We start from the raw sequence: 19,147 nt of genomic DNA on the forward strand, positions 1-19,147 counted from the left end.
TGCGGGAGGCGGATGCTGTACCCAGAGGAGGGCCGTTTTGGGGCACCCTGACAGGAGCCAACATGGCGCCCGCCTCCCTCCCCCTCAGGTGCGCGGGGCCGCCATTAGGCGCGGCGGGAGCGGCGCGCTGGCGTCACGCGCAGCGCCGTGCTGACGTCACACGCGGCGTCTCCTGCCGGTGCGCGGTGGCCGCGGCGCTGAGGTGAGGCCGGGGCCGGGGCCGGGGCTGAGGGGAGCGGGGGGGGGACGGACACGGAGGGACCGGGAGGGGCCGGGGCCGGGGCTGAGCCGCTCTCGTCCCCCAGGTTGCCTTCCGCAGCGTGTGGCGACGCACCCGCGGCCTCCATGTCTTTCCTTGTAAGTAAACCCGAGCGCCTGAGGGTGAGTGTTACCCCCCGCCGGGAGCGCCACGGCCCCTTCGGGAACCGCGCTTGGGCGCTGCCTGCTTGCCCTCCTTGCACTCCTTGCACACTTGCTCCTTGCACACTTGCTGCTTGTACCTTCGCTCCTTGCACACTCACTCCCTTGCTCCTTGCACGCTTGCTGCTTGCACACTCGCTCCTTGCACACTCGCTCCCCGTGTGCACCCCCCGGCATTTACAACAAATGTTATATTTAAGGGAGAGCCGAGCCTCTCCGGCCTCTCCTCATGAAGCGCCTGCCCTCGTTGCACCGTGTACGGCTCTGCTTGTCCTGAACCTGGCTGAGTTTGGGAAGTTAAATGTCAGCGTTGCTTAATTCTGCGTTTTTGAGTGTCAAAGTGATTGGTTTTACACAACAGAAGCGCTTCTGGTGACTCAAACCGGCAGGGTTGTGCTGCGCTGTGTGTTTTGAGTCACTGACACCAAGGACTGGCGCTTTCCAAGACCGGCCTCGCTCACACCAAGCGACATAACCCCTTTCCTCACTGCTTCCACTGAGCTGACAGGCTCCAATGTGCTGCTGTTCCTGGCTGTTTAATTTAACGCAAACTTAATCAACGCCCTGCAAGCCTAAAACTGCATATTTTATTCCCTATTACATATGCGGGCCTGTTTTTTTTCAAGTCACAAAGCCAAATGGAGTGGTAGAAACTTTTCTCTGCACAAGCTAATGCTTAATGCTTGCTCTGAATTTTAAGCATGAACTCTGGAAGGGAACTACGGCTTTGCAATACTTGGGTTTTAATTTTACTTGTAGTTAATGGATATATTGCCAAAATAGTTCTCAGAGCTCTAAGACATCATCTTGTTATAAAAAGCTGAATCTTTTTCACACCTGTTACACCCAAAGGAACTTTTATTTGCCTGTATAAGGGTGCATAGCATGCTTACTGTTCTTATGTGCACATATGAAGATTTTTGTCTGAATAATCTGAAATGAACTTTACTGCGAGTGCATGCTATCCAGGAGGGGTGGCAGCACCGAGGTGCTTGCTGGGTGCATGTACAGGAAGGTAACGTTCTTGTCCAGAGTAAGGATGTAGCCCTGATGTCACAGCTTTTAGATCACAGTAAAATCGTAGAAGTGTTAGCATTGTGGTTTAGTTTTTGATTTGGGGGGTGAGGAGGGAAGGGGGAGTAGATTGTCTCTGAAGGAAATAACTAATTTATTTTTCTTTTTTTTTTTCTTTTAGCGGTGGGTGTCGGAAAAGTTCATTGTTGAGGGCTTAAGAGAGTTTGAACTGTTTGGAGGTAAGTTTTCCTCTTGTTGGATGACATTGGGAAGGTTAATTATAATTCATGAGTGAAAATGGGTTTGAAACTCTGCTGATAGCTCCCCAGTGTGCCCGTAGGAGAGCTGGTTGGTTTCTGGTCTGCTTTGCATGGAACAAGCAAAATCTTCCACCACGATGCAGAAATCATGGTCAGTGACTTAGAAAGCAATCAGAACATAGGAAATCAAGGTCTCGTCTAGATTTTGCTTCTAGAGGGCGTGGAGAAACTTTCACTACTTTAAATAAATAACCCCTAGACAGCTTCTTCTGTATTTAGGCTAAGTATGTATGTCACTTGTCAATGTCAGTTTACCTTTATGTGCAATATCTGAACAGTAGCACTGTTTGAATCTTTTTAATTCCCATTCTTGTACTACGTTTGATTATTTTTAATGTAATTATCTGTAAATTAAATCTTTGTCTACAATATATTTGTATGTATGTGCTATCAGTAAGTATCACGCAGGGTTATTTACTTAGCTTTCCTCAGTAAGTTCCAACTATAATTTTTAATGGGTGTCTGTTGAACACAATTTGGTGAACAATTAATTTCTTTACTCCAGAGCAGCCTCCGGGTGACTCTCGGAGAAAAGTAAGTGGCTTTTGCAGGCTGTGGTGCTGTGGTTCATTGCATGGAGATTATCCTTGTGAAAGTTTGATTTTTCTTTTTACCTTAGTTTTATATTTCATCTCTATATTTAGCTCTACGAGTGTGGAGACAGGTTTCACCCTGGAGTGGAGGTTTTGGTGTGTGGTATTAAAACTGGATGTGACTAGCCAAAACTAAACTTAATCTCTCAGATTCGAGGGTCTCTCTTTTGAGGTGATTTAGGTCCGATTCTTCAGAGATGCTGATCTCTTTGAATTCTTTTGGAATTGAGGGAAGAGGCTAGCCTATGAGACTTCTGAAAATGGCCCCCAAATTTTTATTTTGGCCGTTCTAAGCCGGCATTCCCCTCTGGACACGCTGATTCTGGCTTCCTTACTTTTCCCTGCAGAGCAGTCACATCAGAGGCTCCAACATCAGAACCAAACATTGTGTAATTCACAGTTTGAGGTGACTTTATGTCCTGTTGGCTGCTCTTCCTCAGAGCCAATTCTGAGAGCTCTGCCTCTTAAGAACTAAAGTCACTTACGAATGAGGAGTGTCTGTTCAAAAACATACAGCCAAAATGGGTCAGTTGAGAACTTCACCTTTGCTTTTTGTTCTGCAGGCCCTGATTCCGTGCTGTGTGGTGCATTATGCACGATTTATAGCAGAATATATTGGTCTAAATGGTTTCCTACCTGCCCACACCATACTGAAACGTTTCTGTGTGCAGGTGTTGCTTTAGTTTAAGGCAATTACAAACAGGAATTAAGTGTGATTTGTTTATAACTGTCAGCTTAAGCTGTTATAATTGATTTTGTGTCAGTGTCTGTAATTTGCTGGCACAAACAAAGCTGAAAACATGAGATCTATACAGAACGTTTTGTATAAAGTCAAGTGAATTCACACCTTATTTAATTGCTGAGCATCCAGCATATGCTGTGCTGGAAGCAAATGGAGATCAGCATCTGTATCGTTTTTGTTAAAATATTCCCTTGTTTTTTTGGACATCACAGTGATATTGGTGACTATTTTTATTTTTACAGCTAAATAAAAGCTTACTTTTTCTATCATGGCTATACAAAAAGGCAAATAATTGGGGAAAGGGGCAGGAGGAAAATTTTTGTAGCTCATGCTGAAAGGGAGTGAAGGAGTGAGGAGGTGGTGAGGAAGGCAGCAGAACAAAAACAACTTTCCCTCTTCCTAATTCAGACGGATGTGATTTGGCAGAGGCAGATTCTTGCAAGCATCATATAACTGATTTTCTTATGGCATTTGTAACAGCAGTTATCTTCCAAAGATTAATTTCCTTAAACCTATTTCCAATTAAAATCTGATCAACAAGCCCTACAGCTAGCTCCTAATGAACGTCGGGCCATAAAGCCAGTTGTACGTGACTTCATTTCGCAGCTGCTTTTGCTTTTGACCATACACCAAAAGTTGTCCCGTGTGAAACCACAGAGGAGCTTTTTTGCAGTATTTCATGAGTGACATTTAAGTTTAACTTTTTTTTTTTTAAACTCTCGTATGATGTTGATAAATTTCTGGTAGAGCTCCTTGTGCATTAACTTAGTTATTGGTCACTGCTAACACGAAGACAGGTGAGTGAAGACCTCTGATGTTCTAGAAAACTTTTAAATAGGGATTTTACAGCCTTTTTCCATTCCTGTTGAAACAGCCTGCACCATTCATAAGATTAAATTTATTTATTTTTTCGCATCTGTTTTGTTGGCTTACGCTGTATTTGGAGTGGAGTTTATTAAAGCAAACCACTTAACGTGCTGCTCCGCGTTTCACCAGCTGTCACTGCTGCACACCGCTGCTTATCAGAGCCTTCTGCTTTCCTTTCCTTGGTGGTGCCTTTCTGCTTCAGAGGTTTCCATCTGCCTGTGTGTCTCTGTGTGAAATTGATGGCAGAAGTAACGAGTGACACAATCCAAGTCAGAATTGACAAGGATCTTTAGCAGAAGTTTGAAAGAGCGAGTGGAAGGTTGCTGCCTCTTTCAGCCAAGCCACAGCACGGTGTAGTGCTAGGACTGGAAGAAAAGGTTTTGAGATCTGAGGGGTGGGTTACCCTGAAACAGGCGCCAGCTGAGTTGCTGTACTAGAGTTGTGTGAGCTGGAGTTGTGTCCTAGCACTGTTCTCAAAGCAAAGTTTCACCTTTTCCTATAACTGAAAAACAAACCTATTTTTAAGGTAGACAGAGAGAAGTAAAACGTATGCTGGTCAGAGGCAGTCAAAAAGCTGAACTTAGGAAGCCTGAATAGCAACTTACTCCCCAGTACACTTAGAGATGAAAGCTTCTCAGGAGCTGAACCCTCAAACAGAACCAAAGGTAATTAATTTACGGTGAATTCATGTCTGCTCTTGTTGCACTACATTTACCCTTGGCTGAGCGTAGAACAGTGCCTTGTTTTTCAGCTGCCACTGTGTCATTTCCATCTTTCAGCAATGGAAAAGAGCGTATTTGCTGTCACTGCAGGAAAAGGGACAAGCTTCTTCTACTTCATGAATCATGAGGAAAGGTCTGATAAAGGGCACTTGCAGTTGATGAGGAATGAGTTGGCAAAAATGAGCTGGGGTTCCAAATGTCAGGAGGAGTTAATGTGCTAGAAATTTGACATTACTAAGTCTGGACTTAGACACCAAATAAATTTGGATCCCCATTAGGATGCGCTCCTTGTGACTTTGGAAACTTAAGTGAGTTGCAAGGTATAAAGGAACTTGCAAGAAGTTCCTGCTCGAAAAGATTTTGTGATTGTAAATCGTTTAGCTTTGTGTCAGATGTGTCAGGGTGGTGTCATTGGTAGGCTTAAGAGCGCTGCTTCCCTGCGTGGTGTGAGTTTTTTTTCTATCCTTTTTCTTTTTTCCCTGTAAGCACAAATGCATTGCAGCTAAATTTTTGCTTTCATTTGGAGCTTTTCTTTTCACGTGTGTCTGACCTTCATACTTTTGCTGAGGTGGGTTCATCACTTTAACGTTTAGCTGAGCAGCTTCAGCTGTGCTGCTCTTCTCACAGATGAGCAGCTGAAAACCAGAAGCCCCAACTTCAGGCAGGAATGCTGACTGCCACGGTGCAGGGAGGTGCTGTGAACAGGCTTTCCTTTGGCCTTTGCTCAGGCAAGAGGGTGACACAGAAGTCTGTAAATAATAGGAGGAAGACAGTTACTATAAAGCAATGCTCAGGTTGTCCTGGGGAATAGTAATTGGCTTTATCCAAGTATTTCTAAATAAATTTTAGCTTAACCTAAGTGAGAATATTGCCTTTTATGGTTACCTGATTAAAACACAGATGTCTGGATCTTCTGAAATGAGGCATCTCCTGGATTTTGATTGATATTTAACTATTGTTTTAACAGCAGTTAAATTGTCTCTTCTATAGTTTTGTCATATTGAGTGTGTATGATAAGGAACAGATGACTTTTCTACCATGTGTAATCTTTATCTCTTTTGACCTGACTTTATTTTTTCCCTAGACAAATGAGGCGAGCTCCGAGTCGATAGCTTCTTCCCCTAAAAGGGACACCATGAGCAACTTCCTCCCAGACAGCAGCTGCTACGAGTTGCTCACTATCATAGGTAAGATTACGCATGGGCTGGAGGATCAGAAGTCTGCTCTGCAAAGAGAATAATTTCCACAGGCTTGTTGGCCTTTTCTTGATTAATTATTTATTTTTGACATCAGATGCCCTTCTTCTTTGATTTAAAAATCACTTTAATAAAAACTGAGATGCTTATCCTAAGGTCTTACAACTCAAAGAGGCATGTGGCGAATTAACAATACTGAGTATAAAGTACAAAGTCAGCAGAAGGACCCTGAAGCCCTGTCCTTGGAGGGGCTGTGGCCAAATCATTTTACTTCTGGCTCAATTTTGAACTTGAAAGACTGGATAATACTAACTGGCTGGCTAGGATAATTTCTCTCCATGGGATACATGCTAGGGGAAATGGTGTCTGATGGAACAATTACTTTCTTTCACAAGGCCATAAATAGTTAGAGTAAATGAGTATAAACATTATTTAAGGGTCAAGGACTGGAGGAGTTCTTTAGAAGTGTGTGCTCCAGAAATATTGCTGAAGCTTTATTGCCTTTTCTTTCAGGCAGAGGCTTTGAAGACTTGATGGTTGTGAACCTGGCCAGGTATAAACCCTCAGGGGAGTATGTCACTGTCAGAAGAGTTAACTTGGAAGCCTGCACCAACGAAATGGTCACGTTCTTGCAGGTAACAGGAATCCACTAATACAATAGTGCAAGTTTAGGAGAGAATAGATGGCAAGAACAGTGCTTATCAATCCTGTATTCATATTTCTGCATTTACTCAATTGAATCAAAATTTTTGTTTTGTTTTGTGTTGTTTTTTTTAGGGGGAACTTCATGTTTCCAAGCTCTTCAACCACCCTAACATTGTGCCATACAAAGCAACTTTCATAGCTGACAATGAGCTGTGGGTGGTAACATCTTTCATGGCCTATGGTAGGTGGAGGGGGAATACCTTGACTGGCCCTCATATCCTGTTAAATCAGGTTTAAGAGGTGTTGCATCTTTGTTGGAGCATCCTTGTTTTTCTGACCACTGAAGAGGTGTTTTGTTTCTTTTTAGGTTCTGCAAAAGATTTGATCTGTACCCATTTTATGGATGGGATGAGTGAATTGGCAATTGCATATATCCTCCAAGGAGTACTGAAAGCACTTGACTACATCCACCATATGGGCTATGTACATAGGTAAAATAATAATAATTTTTTTTAAAAAGTCACTATGCAATAAACTTACCTCTGTACCCTGAAGACCAGTGTCTGAAGTCACAACAAACCATGTTGGCAGGCAGACATAAGGCTCTGTTCAGGTGCTGTGTAGAGTCTCTGAATTGAGACTTGACAGCAAGGGGAAATTTGTCCTGTTGCTGCAGAAGGTCCCGAGTCCATAACCTCCAGTCCCACACTTCACCTTGCCACAGAAAGTTTCTTTTGGGAAAATGTAAAGTGAGTGAATCAAGACCTGTTAGTGCTTGTATACGTAGTATTGCGCAGCATTCAGGATGGCCATCAGGACTCTCAGCCTCCTAGCATGCTTTTATCCTTTCCACAGGTGCTTGCCAGGGTTGATTTTCTCTTCAGTGCTGCAGTGTTTTTTAATCTCTTCCTAAATCACCGCGTCCATCCTTTAGCATGTTTTTCCTTTCCTCTGATATATCCTGTTGTGAAAGTAAATTTCAAACACAGAATGTCCTAGGTTATTAATGGTCACTACATTTATTGTATGTACTGTAAAAGTTGTTCAGCTCAAGTGTTCCTGCCTTAAATCCTCTGTAGTGCACTTCCGCACTAGCAGGGTTCCCGGGGATGCTGTAAGGAACATAAATCATCCGAGGGCAGAAAACCTGACTTCTTTTGTTGTTGTTCAAGGAGTGTGAAAGCCAGCCATATCCTGATTTCCGTAGATGGGAAGGTGTACCTCTCTGGCCTGCGAAGTAATCTGAGTATGATTAACCACGGGCAGCGACTCAAAGTTGTTCATGACTTCCCCAAATACAGCATCAAAGTCCTACCTTGGCTCAGTCCTGAAGTCTTGCAGCAGGTATGTTATAAAAACAAACAAACAAAAAAACCCCACAAAACTACGGCTTGTGCTCAGTGATACATAGCATCTCTGTGTAATTTTCTGAGGTTTTAGGGCCTGTTCTGGGAGAAGAAAAACAGCCACAGTGTTGCTTTTTCTCATGATGAGCATCTTGCTTTATACTTTTTAGCTTAAAACTACTACCACCACCACCAAACCATCCTATATGCGGGTTGTGCCATTTCTGCTCTAATCATTTGGGTTTATTCTTCCACATGGCGAGTCATGAGCATTGCCTGTCCACATTGCAAGTCCACAATTTTTATTTTCCTTTCCTTTTAGAATCTCCAGGGTTACGATGCAAAGTCTGACATTTACAGCATAGGGATAACAGCCTGCGAGCTGGCAAATGGACACGTACCATTTAAAGACATGCCTTCCACTCAGGTAAGATTTAAAGGTTCTTCCTTTCTCGGTTTCATCTGAGCATGTGGAATTGCCTTGCAGCACTGGGTTGTGAAAACAGGAGGGTGCTGTGCCTCCCTGAATTCCCTTCTCATTGCTGCTTTTCCTGTAGAACTGCTGTGGTGCTGTATTAAACCTTTGGTGTCCAAACTTTGATGACATTAAAAATCTACTGAGAAATTTTAACTGTCGAGATTGCATGCATGGGATGTTGATGTCCCTTCGTTTCCAGATGCTGTTGGAAAAGCTGAATGGAACTGTTCCCTGCCTGCTAGACACCACCACTATTCCTGCTGACGAGCTGACCATGAAAACCTCACGTTCAAGCGCTAACTATGGGCTGGGCGAGAGCATGGCCGTCAGCAACGTGAGAGCAGCCAACGGCGAGTCAGCCCTGCACCCTTACCTGCGGACTTTCTCCGCCTGCTTCCACAACTTTGTAGGGCAGTGCCTCCAGCGGAACCCGGACTTCAGGTAAAGCCAGGCCAAAGCTTTTCTTCACAGCCATGCCACGAGCACCGTTCTAGGGACTGACTGAACCAGGAGAGCCAGCAAAGGTTGTTTGAAGTTTTTTTCCAAAACTATAGCTGGGCGAGGATGTGATCTGCATTGAGAGGAGTATGTAAAGTATGCAGAACAAAAGCAGTGTTAAAAGCAGGTTAAAATATTCTTTAAGAGAGCCTGTAGACTTTCAGAGTTCATAGCTCTGCTTTGCAACATTCTTTGGGGAGCTGAGAGGTCCTGCCCTCTCTTTCTGGTGTTCATCAGACCACTCCATGAGGTGTGAAGAGCAGGGGTAGCTTTCTGCTGCATTAGTGGGTTCAGTCTTCAGACAGTTTGAGTTCCAGAGCTGGTGTGAGGGAGGGGTTGGGACGAGGTTGTGACTCTGAACTGCCCACAGAACTACACTTGAGCATCTTGAAAGGACAAAATATCACTGACTAATTTTTCTTGTGTGCTTGCTTTATTCTGACTCCCTTCTACAGGCCCAGTGCAGGCGCTCTCCTTAATCATCCCTTTTTCAAACAGGTAAGGAACTTGTTTAATATGCAGAGAACAGTGGCTTTTTTGTAGCGATTAGCTTGCTGTGTCACTGAAGCTGAGGGTGGGAGTGTGGAGTTGCTTAATGCTTTCAGATCACAGAAAAATTAAGTTAGTTTGGTGCCGCTTCGTGATCGTCAGCTTCTCCAGGAAGGAGAATGAGGTGCTTGTTCTCTGGGAGTGAGGTAGCTGTGGAAGCAGCTGCCTGTTCTGTGGGGCTGCAGCTTCTCTCGATGCAGGCAGGAGGACAGCACTGTCTGTGTTGGGAGGCATTTCAGCAGCTGACCTCTCTCCTTTTTGTGCAGATCAAGCGCCGTGCTTCTGAAGCACTCCCTGAACTTCTGCGCCCCGTCACCCCAATCACCAATTTTGAAGGAACGCGGCCCCAGGATCCCAGTGGCATTTTTGGGCTGGTGTCAAACCTGGAGCAGCTAGATGTGGATGACTGGGAGTTCTAGAACAAACAGGGACTATACGTGGTTCTGGAGGAGCTTCCTGGACATTGTAATTTATTGGTCCTGTTCATAAAAGGTGATGAATGTTACATGTAGAAGAGTTTACAGGTCCTTGGGAAGGAACTTCAGCTGCCTGTTTACTTGGAAAGTAGCCTGGAAACAAATGGACAGACCTGAGCTGGAAAAGGCTCAACCCCAAGGAGCTGCGGAGTATTCCAGTTGGTGCAGGGCCCTAAGCCCCATTCCTTGCAGCTGAGAACACCAGAGTGGGTTGAGCAGATCTGTTTAGTTATGGTCTCTATTTCTGTTCCTAAAAATCATTGGTTTCCTTGTATCACAGTCAGAGGCTGCATGTCCCCATCCTCTTTTGTTCTTTCTTTTTAAGGGTGCCTTAGAGTTAAGAAGGGGAAGGAGGCAGCTCTTAGCTTTGGGCGTTTTCTTAGAGCTGGTCAGCTTAGTTACTGCGTTGTCACCAGGTAACTTTTGAGTGGGGGAAAAAAAAAAGTGTGTGGTCTTAGTCACTGTTTTGGGGTGGAAAATGGGAAATAGAGGATGACCTCATTCTGTTTTAGGCACATTCACTGTGTTGAATGTTCCTCTGCAGCACTTTTCCAGGCTGGGAGAGCCCTTGGAGAGACTCCTCACTTGATGCTGAGGACTCTGAACTCCAGGTCAGACAGGGCAGGGCATTCCAGCCTCTCCTCCTGTGGCTGTGTGGGTCGGTGACAGCCGTGTGTAATTCTCTACAACATACCAGCATTTTTACTCCCTACAGCGTATCTAGTTCAGCCTTCTGTTAGCTGGGCTGGTTTCACAGCATGGAACATTCACACCAGCTTGTTCTCACTGACTTAACTTGGCATAGAGGGGAAGTAATTTGATTTTCATGCAGAATCCTTATTCACAACTCCTCTTTGAACATCACGTACAGAATTAGCTCAAGCCTTCTCTTACCATTGCTGTTCCACCTTCCCTGACCGAATGCCAGGTTAAAAAAAGGCCTCTGCTTGCTTTTCACATGGCTTCCCTCGCTTCATGGCCGTGGCAGCTCTCCCCCATTCCATGGTATTTGTTTTTGGAGGTGTGTTTAAGGCTTTTAGTTTGACCTTTCCAAGGACCGCGAGTGCTGGAGGTCTTTCTACTCTTCACTGAAGCACTGAGAATCCAGTCCTGTAGGGGTGGTTGATGGGAGTAGTGGTGCTGGCAACAGGTCCTTCTTGTGTTTATAAACTGTACTTGAACCCAGATAAAGTTTGTTACTCTAGTTTTTTGCCAAAAGAAATAAAATATTTCTGAAGTTTTTAAGCCTGCTGTTTCTGCAAGGTGATGGAGTAGATCCCAGCAGTGATGACAAGCTCGCGCTGCAAGCATACGGTCTTCCCAGCTCCTTAAGAGGCTGGATCTTGTACTTCAGCTCATGAAGTCTGCATCTTGGCAAAATCTATCCCTCTCACCCAAGCTTGCACAGGGATGGGGCTAGTGGTACTTGCAGCAAGAAAAAACACAAAGCAAAGTGCCACTGGCAGCATAAAACCTTTGGAGTGGTGTTAGTGACATGCTTCCTCACAGAGGTATTGCCCACCCAAGTCCTAAAGCCTGTGTGACTTGACTTACCTCTTGAATTCCCCCAGGAACCAGAAGGCAAGCAGAAAAGCCAGGAGGAATACACTCCTGTGAGCTGTAATAAACCACACCTACCTGCAGAAGTGCAGCTTAATTCCTAATGCGTGAGCATTTCTGGGGTGCTGGATGAACCTAGCACAAGCTAATTCTTCTCATTCCTCTCCCTGCTTTCAGCTTACTACATGATTAAAGGTTACAGACCTGAAGCTCAGGGTAGCGATTGCTCCCTGTAACTTCGGGTTAGTTTTATGCTTCCACAGCTAGCAGCGGGACACTAGCAGGCTCAGTGCAAAGTTAGGTGTGCAACAGCAGTACCTTGTCAAAAACTTGCTGTTAAGAACTAACTGAATGGTCTTCAACCCTTCCCCAAGCCACTGCTGCACTCAGCCAGGCCATCACACGGTCCTGCTAGCAGCATGGTGGCAGCAGGCAGAACTCAGCCACACCTCAGCTTACCTCTTGTGCCTTCACAGAGCAGTGAACAAAGCCCCTGGCACCAGTAATGCCAGCATTTTAGTAACAGCGGGTTGGACAAACACGCACAGGCTACAGCTGCTGGTCCCAAGGCAACTGCTGCGACCGGTATTTGTTTCCCCCATAAAAACTTTATTCCGCTAAATACAAAACAGCGCTTTGCTACTGTGGATCCTCTCCGTGGTCTGAATGCTCTGATTCCTGCTCCTCCTCCTCCGCCTTGTGTTTTTCCAATTTTGCCATGAGCTCTGAAACACAGGAAGAGGCAGGCTGAGACTCCAGGTACGGGAGATGTCCAGCAGCGCAGATGAGTGCCCAGGACCCGTGAACATCCCTCTCCCCAGGAACCAGGGGAGCTGCCAAAAGTCACTCGCCTACGCAAAGGCTGAGCTAGGAGCTGCCACCCTTCACTGACCTGCCAGCGAGAGCCTCAGACCAGCCTCTGCTCCCCAGCACCCTCCCCCTGCCCTCACCAGGGTCATCTCCTCAAGCTCCTCATCTGGGCAAGCACAAGATGCTGTTTTTACACCCAGAGCCACCCAGGCCATGAGTCGGTGTCTTCAGGCACTAAAGGAAGTTCTGCCTGCAGCCAACAGCTGCGAGCCCCAGCTTAGGGCTGGGGCAAACACCATGAACACGCATCGGGAACTGGCGCCGTGCAGATGCTCCAGCTGAAAGCCCTTTCCCTCTCACCTTTTGCTGGGTTGAAGACGCCGTTGGTTTGCTTGTCACACACGTAACAGCGCTGGGATTTCCGGTAGTGCTGGAGGGCACAGCTCTCACAGAAGTAGTGCCTACACCTGTAAGGGGAGACAGATGCCACTGCCAGTCCCCAGACACAGCTGCTGTGTCCAGGAGTTAAAAACAATTAACTACTGAGCCCCGAGGGATGCAGAAGCACACTACGTGCAGAGCTTCCTCTGGAGCACTGGCCCATTCCTCCCCTCTACTCAGGAAACGTGTTTCAGCACTGCTTTACTGACACAGAAGTGACTGCAGAGAGCCATCAGCGAGCCCTTCCAGGGTCACCACGGGTTCAAGTGCTGAATTTCGGTTGTGGTGTTGCCTGTGGGAAGTGTGGAGGTATCAGGCAGCACTGTGGGCGAGGGCTGGCAGTGTGCGATGTCCCCTCTGCACCCCATCCTTGGCCTCTTGCCTTCCCCAGGCTTCTGTTTCTTTGCTCACACAGTGTGGTGTCATTCAGCGTTCAGGAGGAAAGAAACAACAAAACCTCAAGGGGAAGATGATGCAAGCAGGCAGCATCTTTTGGGAATCTAGAAGGTGCTTGGACAACAGAGGCTTGGGATCCCTACCAAGGAGACGCTTCTGATGTAGTTACAAGGCTCCCTGGGTACCTGAGGCTTTCCACAGCCATCAGAAGAGCCACAGCAGACAAGAAGCAGGTTCCACCCCCCAGCCTGCAGGCAGTGACTGGATTTGCCTCCAGTGAATGACTACTGGACTGGATCCGCAACAGACGTTTGGCTCCCCCTGCTAAAATAACCACTTACTTGGTGACCACGGGGTTCTTGAAGGAACTTCTGCAGATGAAGCACTTGAAAGGCATGTCCTCCTCGTCGCTGCTCACCTCGTAGTTTTCTTCGTCTGCACAAGAGAAAGGTAACCAGACTGGAGCAAGAGCAGAGGCAGCCAGGCCAGCTGATGCGTGGGACACGAAATATTAAACACGGAGAGAGCACAGCAGGTGGGATTGAATCCCTGCTGGAAACAATGGGGTTCTGGCATCTGGGTGTCACTGATGTCAGTAACATGTGTGGGATTGAGATATAATTAGTCTAATGAGCCAGCGTGCCTGCTGCTCATCTCACAAGAGCAAATTTTTATAGCAGCAAGTGGGCGACGCAGAAGGGACGTATCCTCCAGCCCCCAACTTTTCAGATTTTTTTTTCCCAAAGCAGCTGCTATCAAACTCGACAGCTCCTACTGAGCAGAGACTGCACCCATCCCCAAAACTGCAAAGGGGTTCATGAGCAACACTCAGCTGCAGTTTTGGGCCACAGGTATGGACGCTGAGTGAGAAATAATGATGTAGCATGAAAGCATTCCAGCTTCAGGGCATCCGTGGGGCAGGAAATGGTTGCACCTCCCCAGCTCCACAGGGCTGGGACTCATACAATAGTGTGCTATCCTCTGTACAGACAGAGCAGAAACCCACTGACACCAGGGAGAGTTATCTGAAAGCAGCAGATTAGCTCAGCGCTGTCAGCAATTCCTGGCACTAAGATTATCCCACAGCAGGGAGTTCCACAGCTAGGTGGAACAGAGAGCTTTCTGTCCAGTATTAATTGAACCCATGGCCTACGCAATTTGAGACAACACAGCCCCTGAGTCATACTCAAAACAGAGTATGAGAGCAGGCAGGTCCGTGTGGCCTCACCACCATCAGCCTCAGGAGAGGCAGAGCAGCGGGGCGGTGCCGTACCATTGCCTCCGTATCGGCCCTCATCCAGCTCCCGTTCGATCTGCCAGCCGTGTTTGTAGTCCGAGCGGTCGTGGAGGAATTTGCAGCTGTCTGAGGAGCACAAAGAAAGATGGATTCACATCTTCATCCCACTGCCCAGCTGCCCACAGGACACCTTGTTCGGGGGCAGCGTGAGCTGTGCCCAGGACAAAGTGAAACCGGATTGTTTCCCCACCCACCCCTGCTCTTCCTCCCAGGGCAGTGCCAAGCAGGCCAGATCTCCTCCTCAGGACTGACAGGCCACAAGCACTGTGCCCTGTATGCCACAGCGACAGATCCAGCACTGACCCACGTGGGAAGTGGGATATGGGTCAGGAAATCCCATCCCTCCCACAGCCTCAAGCGAGGTGAACATTATACAAAACAATTCTGCAACAGCACCACATGCTAGCTCTGCAAACAAATGCCTGTAAGGTACTAAGTGTACATCTGCGTGCCACAAAATGGGACTACGAGCTGGACTAGATCCCTTTGGATCCCTCTGGAGATCTGGTGAAGCACACGTTCAGCTGCAGGCAGGACCCACTCACCTCCGAAGCCGCAGAAGCCCGTTTCTTTGTAATCCTTACAGATGTCAGGCTGGTAGTCCCACCGCACCGTGGCCCGCAAGTGCTCTGGAGCACGGATGGGTCCTTTTCTGAAAGGGTGGGAGAAGGCTCAGGCCAGCTGCGCCGCTGCGGTGGAGAAGGCCCCTGGGGGCCTGGTCAGAACCAGACACCGGACTCATTAGACAGGAACAAGTCGGCAGGATCAGCAAAGTTCAAGCCCCAAACAAGTGCCTTTGGGGACAGCGCCTGAACTCCTCTCTGATCCCACTCCTCCAAGGCTCATCCCGACCTACCTGACCATTCCTGAAGAGGCATTTCCCATGGACGTGTCCTTGGGCTTCACATACTTCTGATAGTTGTTAATACCACGGTAGATTTTATCATCTTCCTTTCCTCTCAGTTCCTAGGAAAGGGGGGGAAAAAAGTTATTAAGGGTCAGAAGAGCTTCAGGTCCTGGATTAGCTTTTACATCTGTGACAAGTCTCCCAGCCCAGCCCTGCCTTCCTTAATACCAAGATATCAATAAATCCATAAAGTTCCTCTATTTATAAGGGCAACACTTTTGTCCTCCTTAAGAGAGGAAAAGACTCCCAACTCTTTTTGGCATGCAGAAGGGGATGAGTAAAACACACATACTCCTGTAGCATAGCACCTGCTCCTACAGAGCAAGGCTGACTGACCTCCTGGATCTTCTGGCTGCGCTCAAAGATGGCCTGGGCATCTTTCTCCTTCTCCGTGTCCAGCTCATACACTGCTGTGGCCCCCATGTCTTCTGGGCCGACGGGTTTCTGAAAAACAATAACAATTTGTGACCATGGCGAAGTGAAAACCCGCATAAGACAAAGCTCCTTGGCTACCTGGAGGGTGGGTCACAGAGCTAGTACTGAGCACGGCCTGCTTCACCTTCCAGCAGTTTGCATCTTCCTCCACCACTTTCCTGAGTGAATCCCCCCCAGGCTGGATGCAGTGCTTGCAGAGGCCAGGATGCTAATTACTGATTGCTCCCAAGTTTTATCCTGCACAGTCAGGACACGCTTGTCCTCTCTTTACTCCTTCAAGCTCAGCCTTGGCTTAGCTGGAAATTGAGCTCAGGTCTCCCACGTCCAACACTCCACTCATGAGACTACACGCAGGACGTTACATCCAAACTTTTAACCCAGCTGTGGGTGGCTTGCACCCAGTTTTAATACAGTGATCTGGTTTAGATTCCTCTTGAACGCACCGAACAGACACCTATTCCAGCTCTCCAGGAACAGCTGCACAGAAACTGAAGAATAATTATAACCAGCCTGAATTGAAAACAAATCCAACTTATATGCCAAAAGCTTCTGGAGCCTGAAGGCTGTCACCTCCTCCATTCCCGTTTTCCTGCAGCAAGTAGGGCTAACAATATGCAGCCCCCCCCCCCCCATCCCTTTGCAGCAGCCAAAGCGGTGAATAATTACAGCACGAGTTTTCATATTAGTTTCTAATGTGATAAGGAGACCCAAGTCTGATCCTGCATCTTTGACTGGGGACAGCTGGACGTTATTCCCATTTTATACAGAAGAAATGGAGGCACGGAGACTGAGGAAATAAGACTGAAGAGGAATAAAAAGAATCAATACACCAAACGTTGGTACTTGCTTTTAATACTACTTATATCCTGACAGGACTCTTACTAATGAGCACAATTTCACTGTGTAAAGAGGAGAGTTAGAGAAAAATCCAGCGGGAAGAACTCCAAACTTTCACAACTGACTTCTTTTCACTCAAGCTGTTAAAGAGGACCCTCAAGTGCCTCCTGTCAATCCCAAACTGACCTCTCTCCTTAGCTTTTAGCCCATCACTAGTCACAAGAATGAAGATGGATGCACTTCCTAAGTTACTTGAATTCCTTGGCGAGGAAGCTGTTCTAAAGCTGTAAACATGAACCTAACAATTAGGTAAACCTGATTCAAGTGCTCCATCTCCTGAAAACTTTGTGTGACGTGGGGCAAGTTTAACTCCCACCTCTGAGAGAGGACAACCAACCTTCGATGGCCTGCCAGTAACGCAGGGGGCAGCAGGAGAATAAACCTAGCACGAAGTGTATGAAGAGAGAAGGGACAGAGCAACGCATCTGTAGCTAAAAAGCAGGAATAACTGATCAATAACTGATCCCACATCCGCAGAGCCTCTCTGGACCACCGCCGCGCTCCGTCCTTACCGCCGACCTGGTGGATTTGTAGGTGACGCCGATCTCCTTAGAGGGATCCTCGTCCTCGCTGCTGCTGGCTGCGTACGCCGGCCTCTCCTTCATACACCGCCTGGTCTGGGGGGCGAGGAGACAGCGGGGTGAGGGCGGGCAGGACCCCGGGACCCCCCAGGGACCCTCAGGGACCACCAGGGACCCCCCCCCGTGCCCCCCAACCCCCCTTACCTTCTGTATCATGGGGTTGGGGACCTCCCGCCGCCTCTCCTTGCGCACCACGGTGCTGCCCTCCTCGCCGCTGCTCTCTGGGGAAGGAACCCGAGGGCTGAGGGGGGAGCCAAGAACCGAGCCCCCCTCACCCGCCCTCAGGACGCAACCGCAGGGCGGGCACCGCGCCCCCCTCCCCTCACCTCCCCTCACCTCCCTGGGCTCCCCCCGCGCATTGAGAGCCCGGAGCCGCCCCCCCCGGTGCCCTCACCCCCCTCCTGGTCGCTGCTGGGCCGCTTGCGCCGCCCCCGGCCCGCCGCCGGGCCCCGCTTCTTGAAGACGAAGCCGCAAACCGGGGCTGCGTCCGCCATCTTGCCGCCTCACGGGGGGGGGGGACCCCGCGCCATGGCGCCCCCTGCGGGACGGGAGGGGCGGGGAAGGGGGCGGGGCTTTGAATCAGGCCACGCCCCCTTTGGGCTGCTGCGGGGGGCCCGCGCGTCGCCATGGCAACCGCAGCGCCCCCCCCCCCCCCCCCCCCCCCCCCCCTTCCCCCCCCCCCCCGCCCCCCCGGCACCGGGTGTGCAACGGGAGGGGGGGGGAGTGTGCAAAGGGGGGCACGGGGGGGGCAAGGGGGGGTGTGGGGGGTGTATGGGGTGTGGGTATGTATGGGGGGGGTGTGCACATGGGGTGTGGGTGTACAAGGGGGGGTGTGTGCATGGGGTGTGTGTGCAAGGGGTGTGGGTGTGCATGGGGTGTGCGTGCATGGCTGTGGGTGTGCATAGCTCTGTGTGTGCATGTGTGTGTGCACATGGGGGTGTGTGCACAGGTGTGGGTGTTCAAGGGATGTGGGTGTGCATGTGTGTGTGTGCACGGTGTGTGTGTGTGCATGTGTATGCATGCACATGGGGGTGTGGGCACAGGTGTGGGTGTGCAAGGGGTGTGTGTGTGCATAGCTGTGTGTGTGCATGTGTGTGCACATGGGGGTGTGTGCATGGGTGAGGGTGTGCAAGATGTGTGTGCATGTGTGTGTTCACATGGGGTGTGTGTGTACATGGGTGTGGGTGTGTATAGCTGTGTGTGTGCACATGGTGTTTGTGTGCATGGGTGTGGGTGTGCAAGGGGTGTGTGTGTGCATAGCTGTGTGTGTGCACATGGGGTGTGTGTGCATAGCTGTGTGTGTGTGCACAGGGGGTGTGTGTGTGCATGGGTGTGGGTGTACCAGGGGTGTGGGTGTGATGAGTGTGTGTGTGTGCGCATAGCTGTGTGTGTGCACTGGTATGTGTGTGCATGAGTGTGTGTGCACATGGTGTGTGAGTGCACGTGTGGGTGTGCAAGGGGCGTGGGTGTGCACCAGTGTGTGTGGGTGTGCATAGCTCTGTGTGTGTGTGCACATGGTGTGCGTGTGCATGTGTGTGTGTATGCATGGGGGTGTGTGCACACAGGGATTTGCACAGGGGGCTGTGCACAGCAATGTGCACACAGGGGATGTGTGCACAGGTGGGGGTGTGTAGGTGCACGGGGGTGTGTGTGCACGGCTGTGTGTGTGCAACCATGCATGTGCAGGCGCACGCTAGCATGCATTTGCTTCCATGGGTGTGCACGTGTGGCTGTGTGCAACAGCTGGGGTGCACGCAGCCATGTGCACATGCGTGTGTGGGCTCATATGTGTGTGTGGGAGCACGTACATGTGTGTGCACGTGTCCATGCATGTGTGTGTGCACAAGCACGCCAGCATGCGTGTGCTTTTGTGTGAGTACCTGTGTGCACATGAGTCTGTCTGTGTGTGTGAGCGTGTGTCTGTTTGCACACACGTGCACGCTGCCCCTGCCACCAG

At 48.8% G+C, this 19,147-nt stretch overlaps 2 protein-coding genes across 8 annotated transcripts; one reads left to right on the plus strand and one right to left on the minus strand.

Annotated features, from left to right (window-relative positions):
• Positions 1 to 100: 100 nt before the first annotated feature.
• On the plus strand, positions 101 to 11,111 carry STRADA (STE20 related adaptor alpha). Of its 7 annotated transcripts, none has more exons than XM_038168631.2 (13): positions 101 to 202; positions 306 to 357; positions 1,616 to 1,673; positions 2,260 to 2,288; positions 5,763 to 5,865; positions 6,388 to 6,509; positions 6,652 to 6,760; positions 6,887 to 7,010; positions 7,692 to 7,863; positions 8,188 to 8,292; positions 8,543 to 8,784; positions 9,297 to 9,339; positions 9,657 to 11,111. In XM_038168631.2, exons 2-13 carry the CDS (start codon positions 346 to 348, stop codon positions 9,807 to 9,809), a joined length of 1,272 nt encoding a protein of 423 aa, XP_038024559.1. In that variant the 5' UTR covers positions 101 to 202; positions 306 to 345; the 3' UTR covers positions 9,810 to 11,111. The 7 variants fall into 7 exon arrangements, with proteins under 7 accessions (XP_038024559.1, XP_038024558.1, XP_071885118.1 ...); XM_038168630.2 differs by having other exon boundaries at positions 104 to 202; positions 306 to 381; XM_072029016.1 differs by lacking the exon at positions 2,260 to 2,288 and having other exon boundaries at positions 158 to 202; positions 306 to 381.
• A 903-nt stretch (positions 11,112 to 12,014) lies between these two features.
• Positions 12,015 to 17,744, minus strand: RNF113A (ring finger protein 113A). Its single transcript, XM_027445862.3, has 10 exons — positions 17,585 to 17,744; positions 17,335 to 17,411; positions 17,122 to 17,226; positions 15,614 to 15,721; positions 15,227 to 15,336; positions 14,916 to 15,022; positions 14,347 to 14,436; positions 13,415 to 13,508; positions 12,597 to 12,703; positions 12,015 to 12,151 (listed from the first exon to the last, which is right to left on the minus strand). Exons 1-10 carry the CDS (start codon positions 17,682 to 17,684, stop codon positions 12,066 to 12,068), a joined length of 984 nt encoding a protein of 327 aa, XP_027301663.1. The 5' UTR covers positions 17,685 to 17,744; the 3' UTR covers positions 12,015 to 12,065.
• Positions 17,745 to 19,147: the final 1,403 nt, after the last annotated feature.

Source organism: Anas platyrhynchos, chromosome 28, assembly GCF_047663525.1.
Source record: "Anas platyrhynchos isolate ZD024472 breed Pekin duck chromosome 28, IASCAAS_PekinDuck_T2T, whole genome shotgun sequence".
Lineage (NCBI taxonomy): Eukaryota > Metazoa > Chordata > Aves > Anseriformes > Anatidae > Anas > Anas platyrhynchos.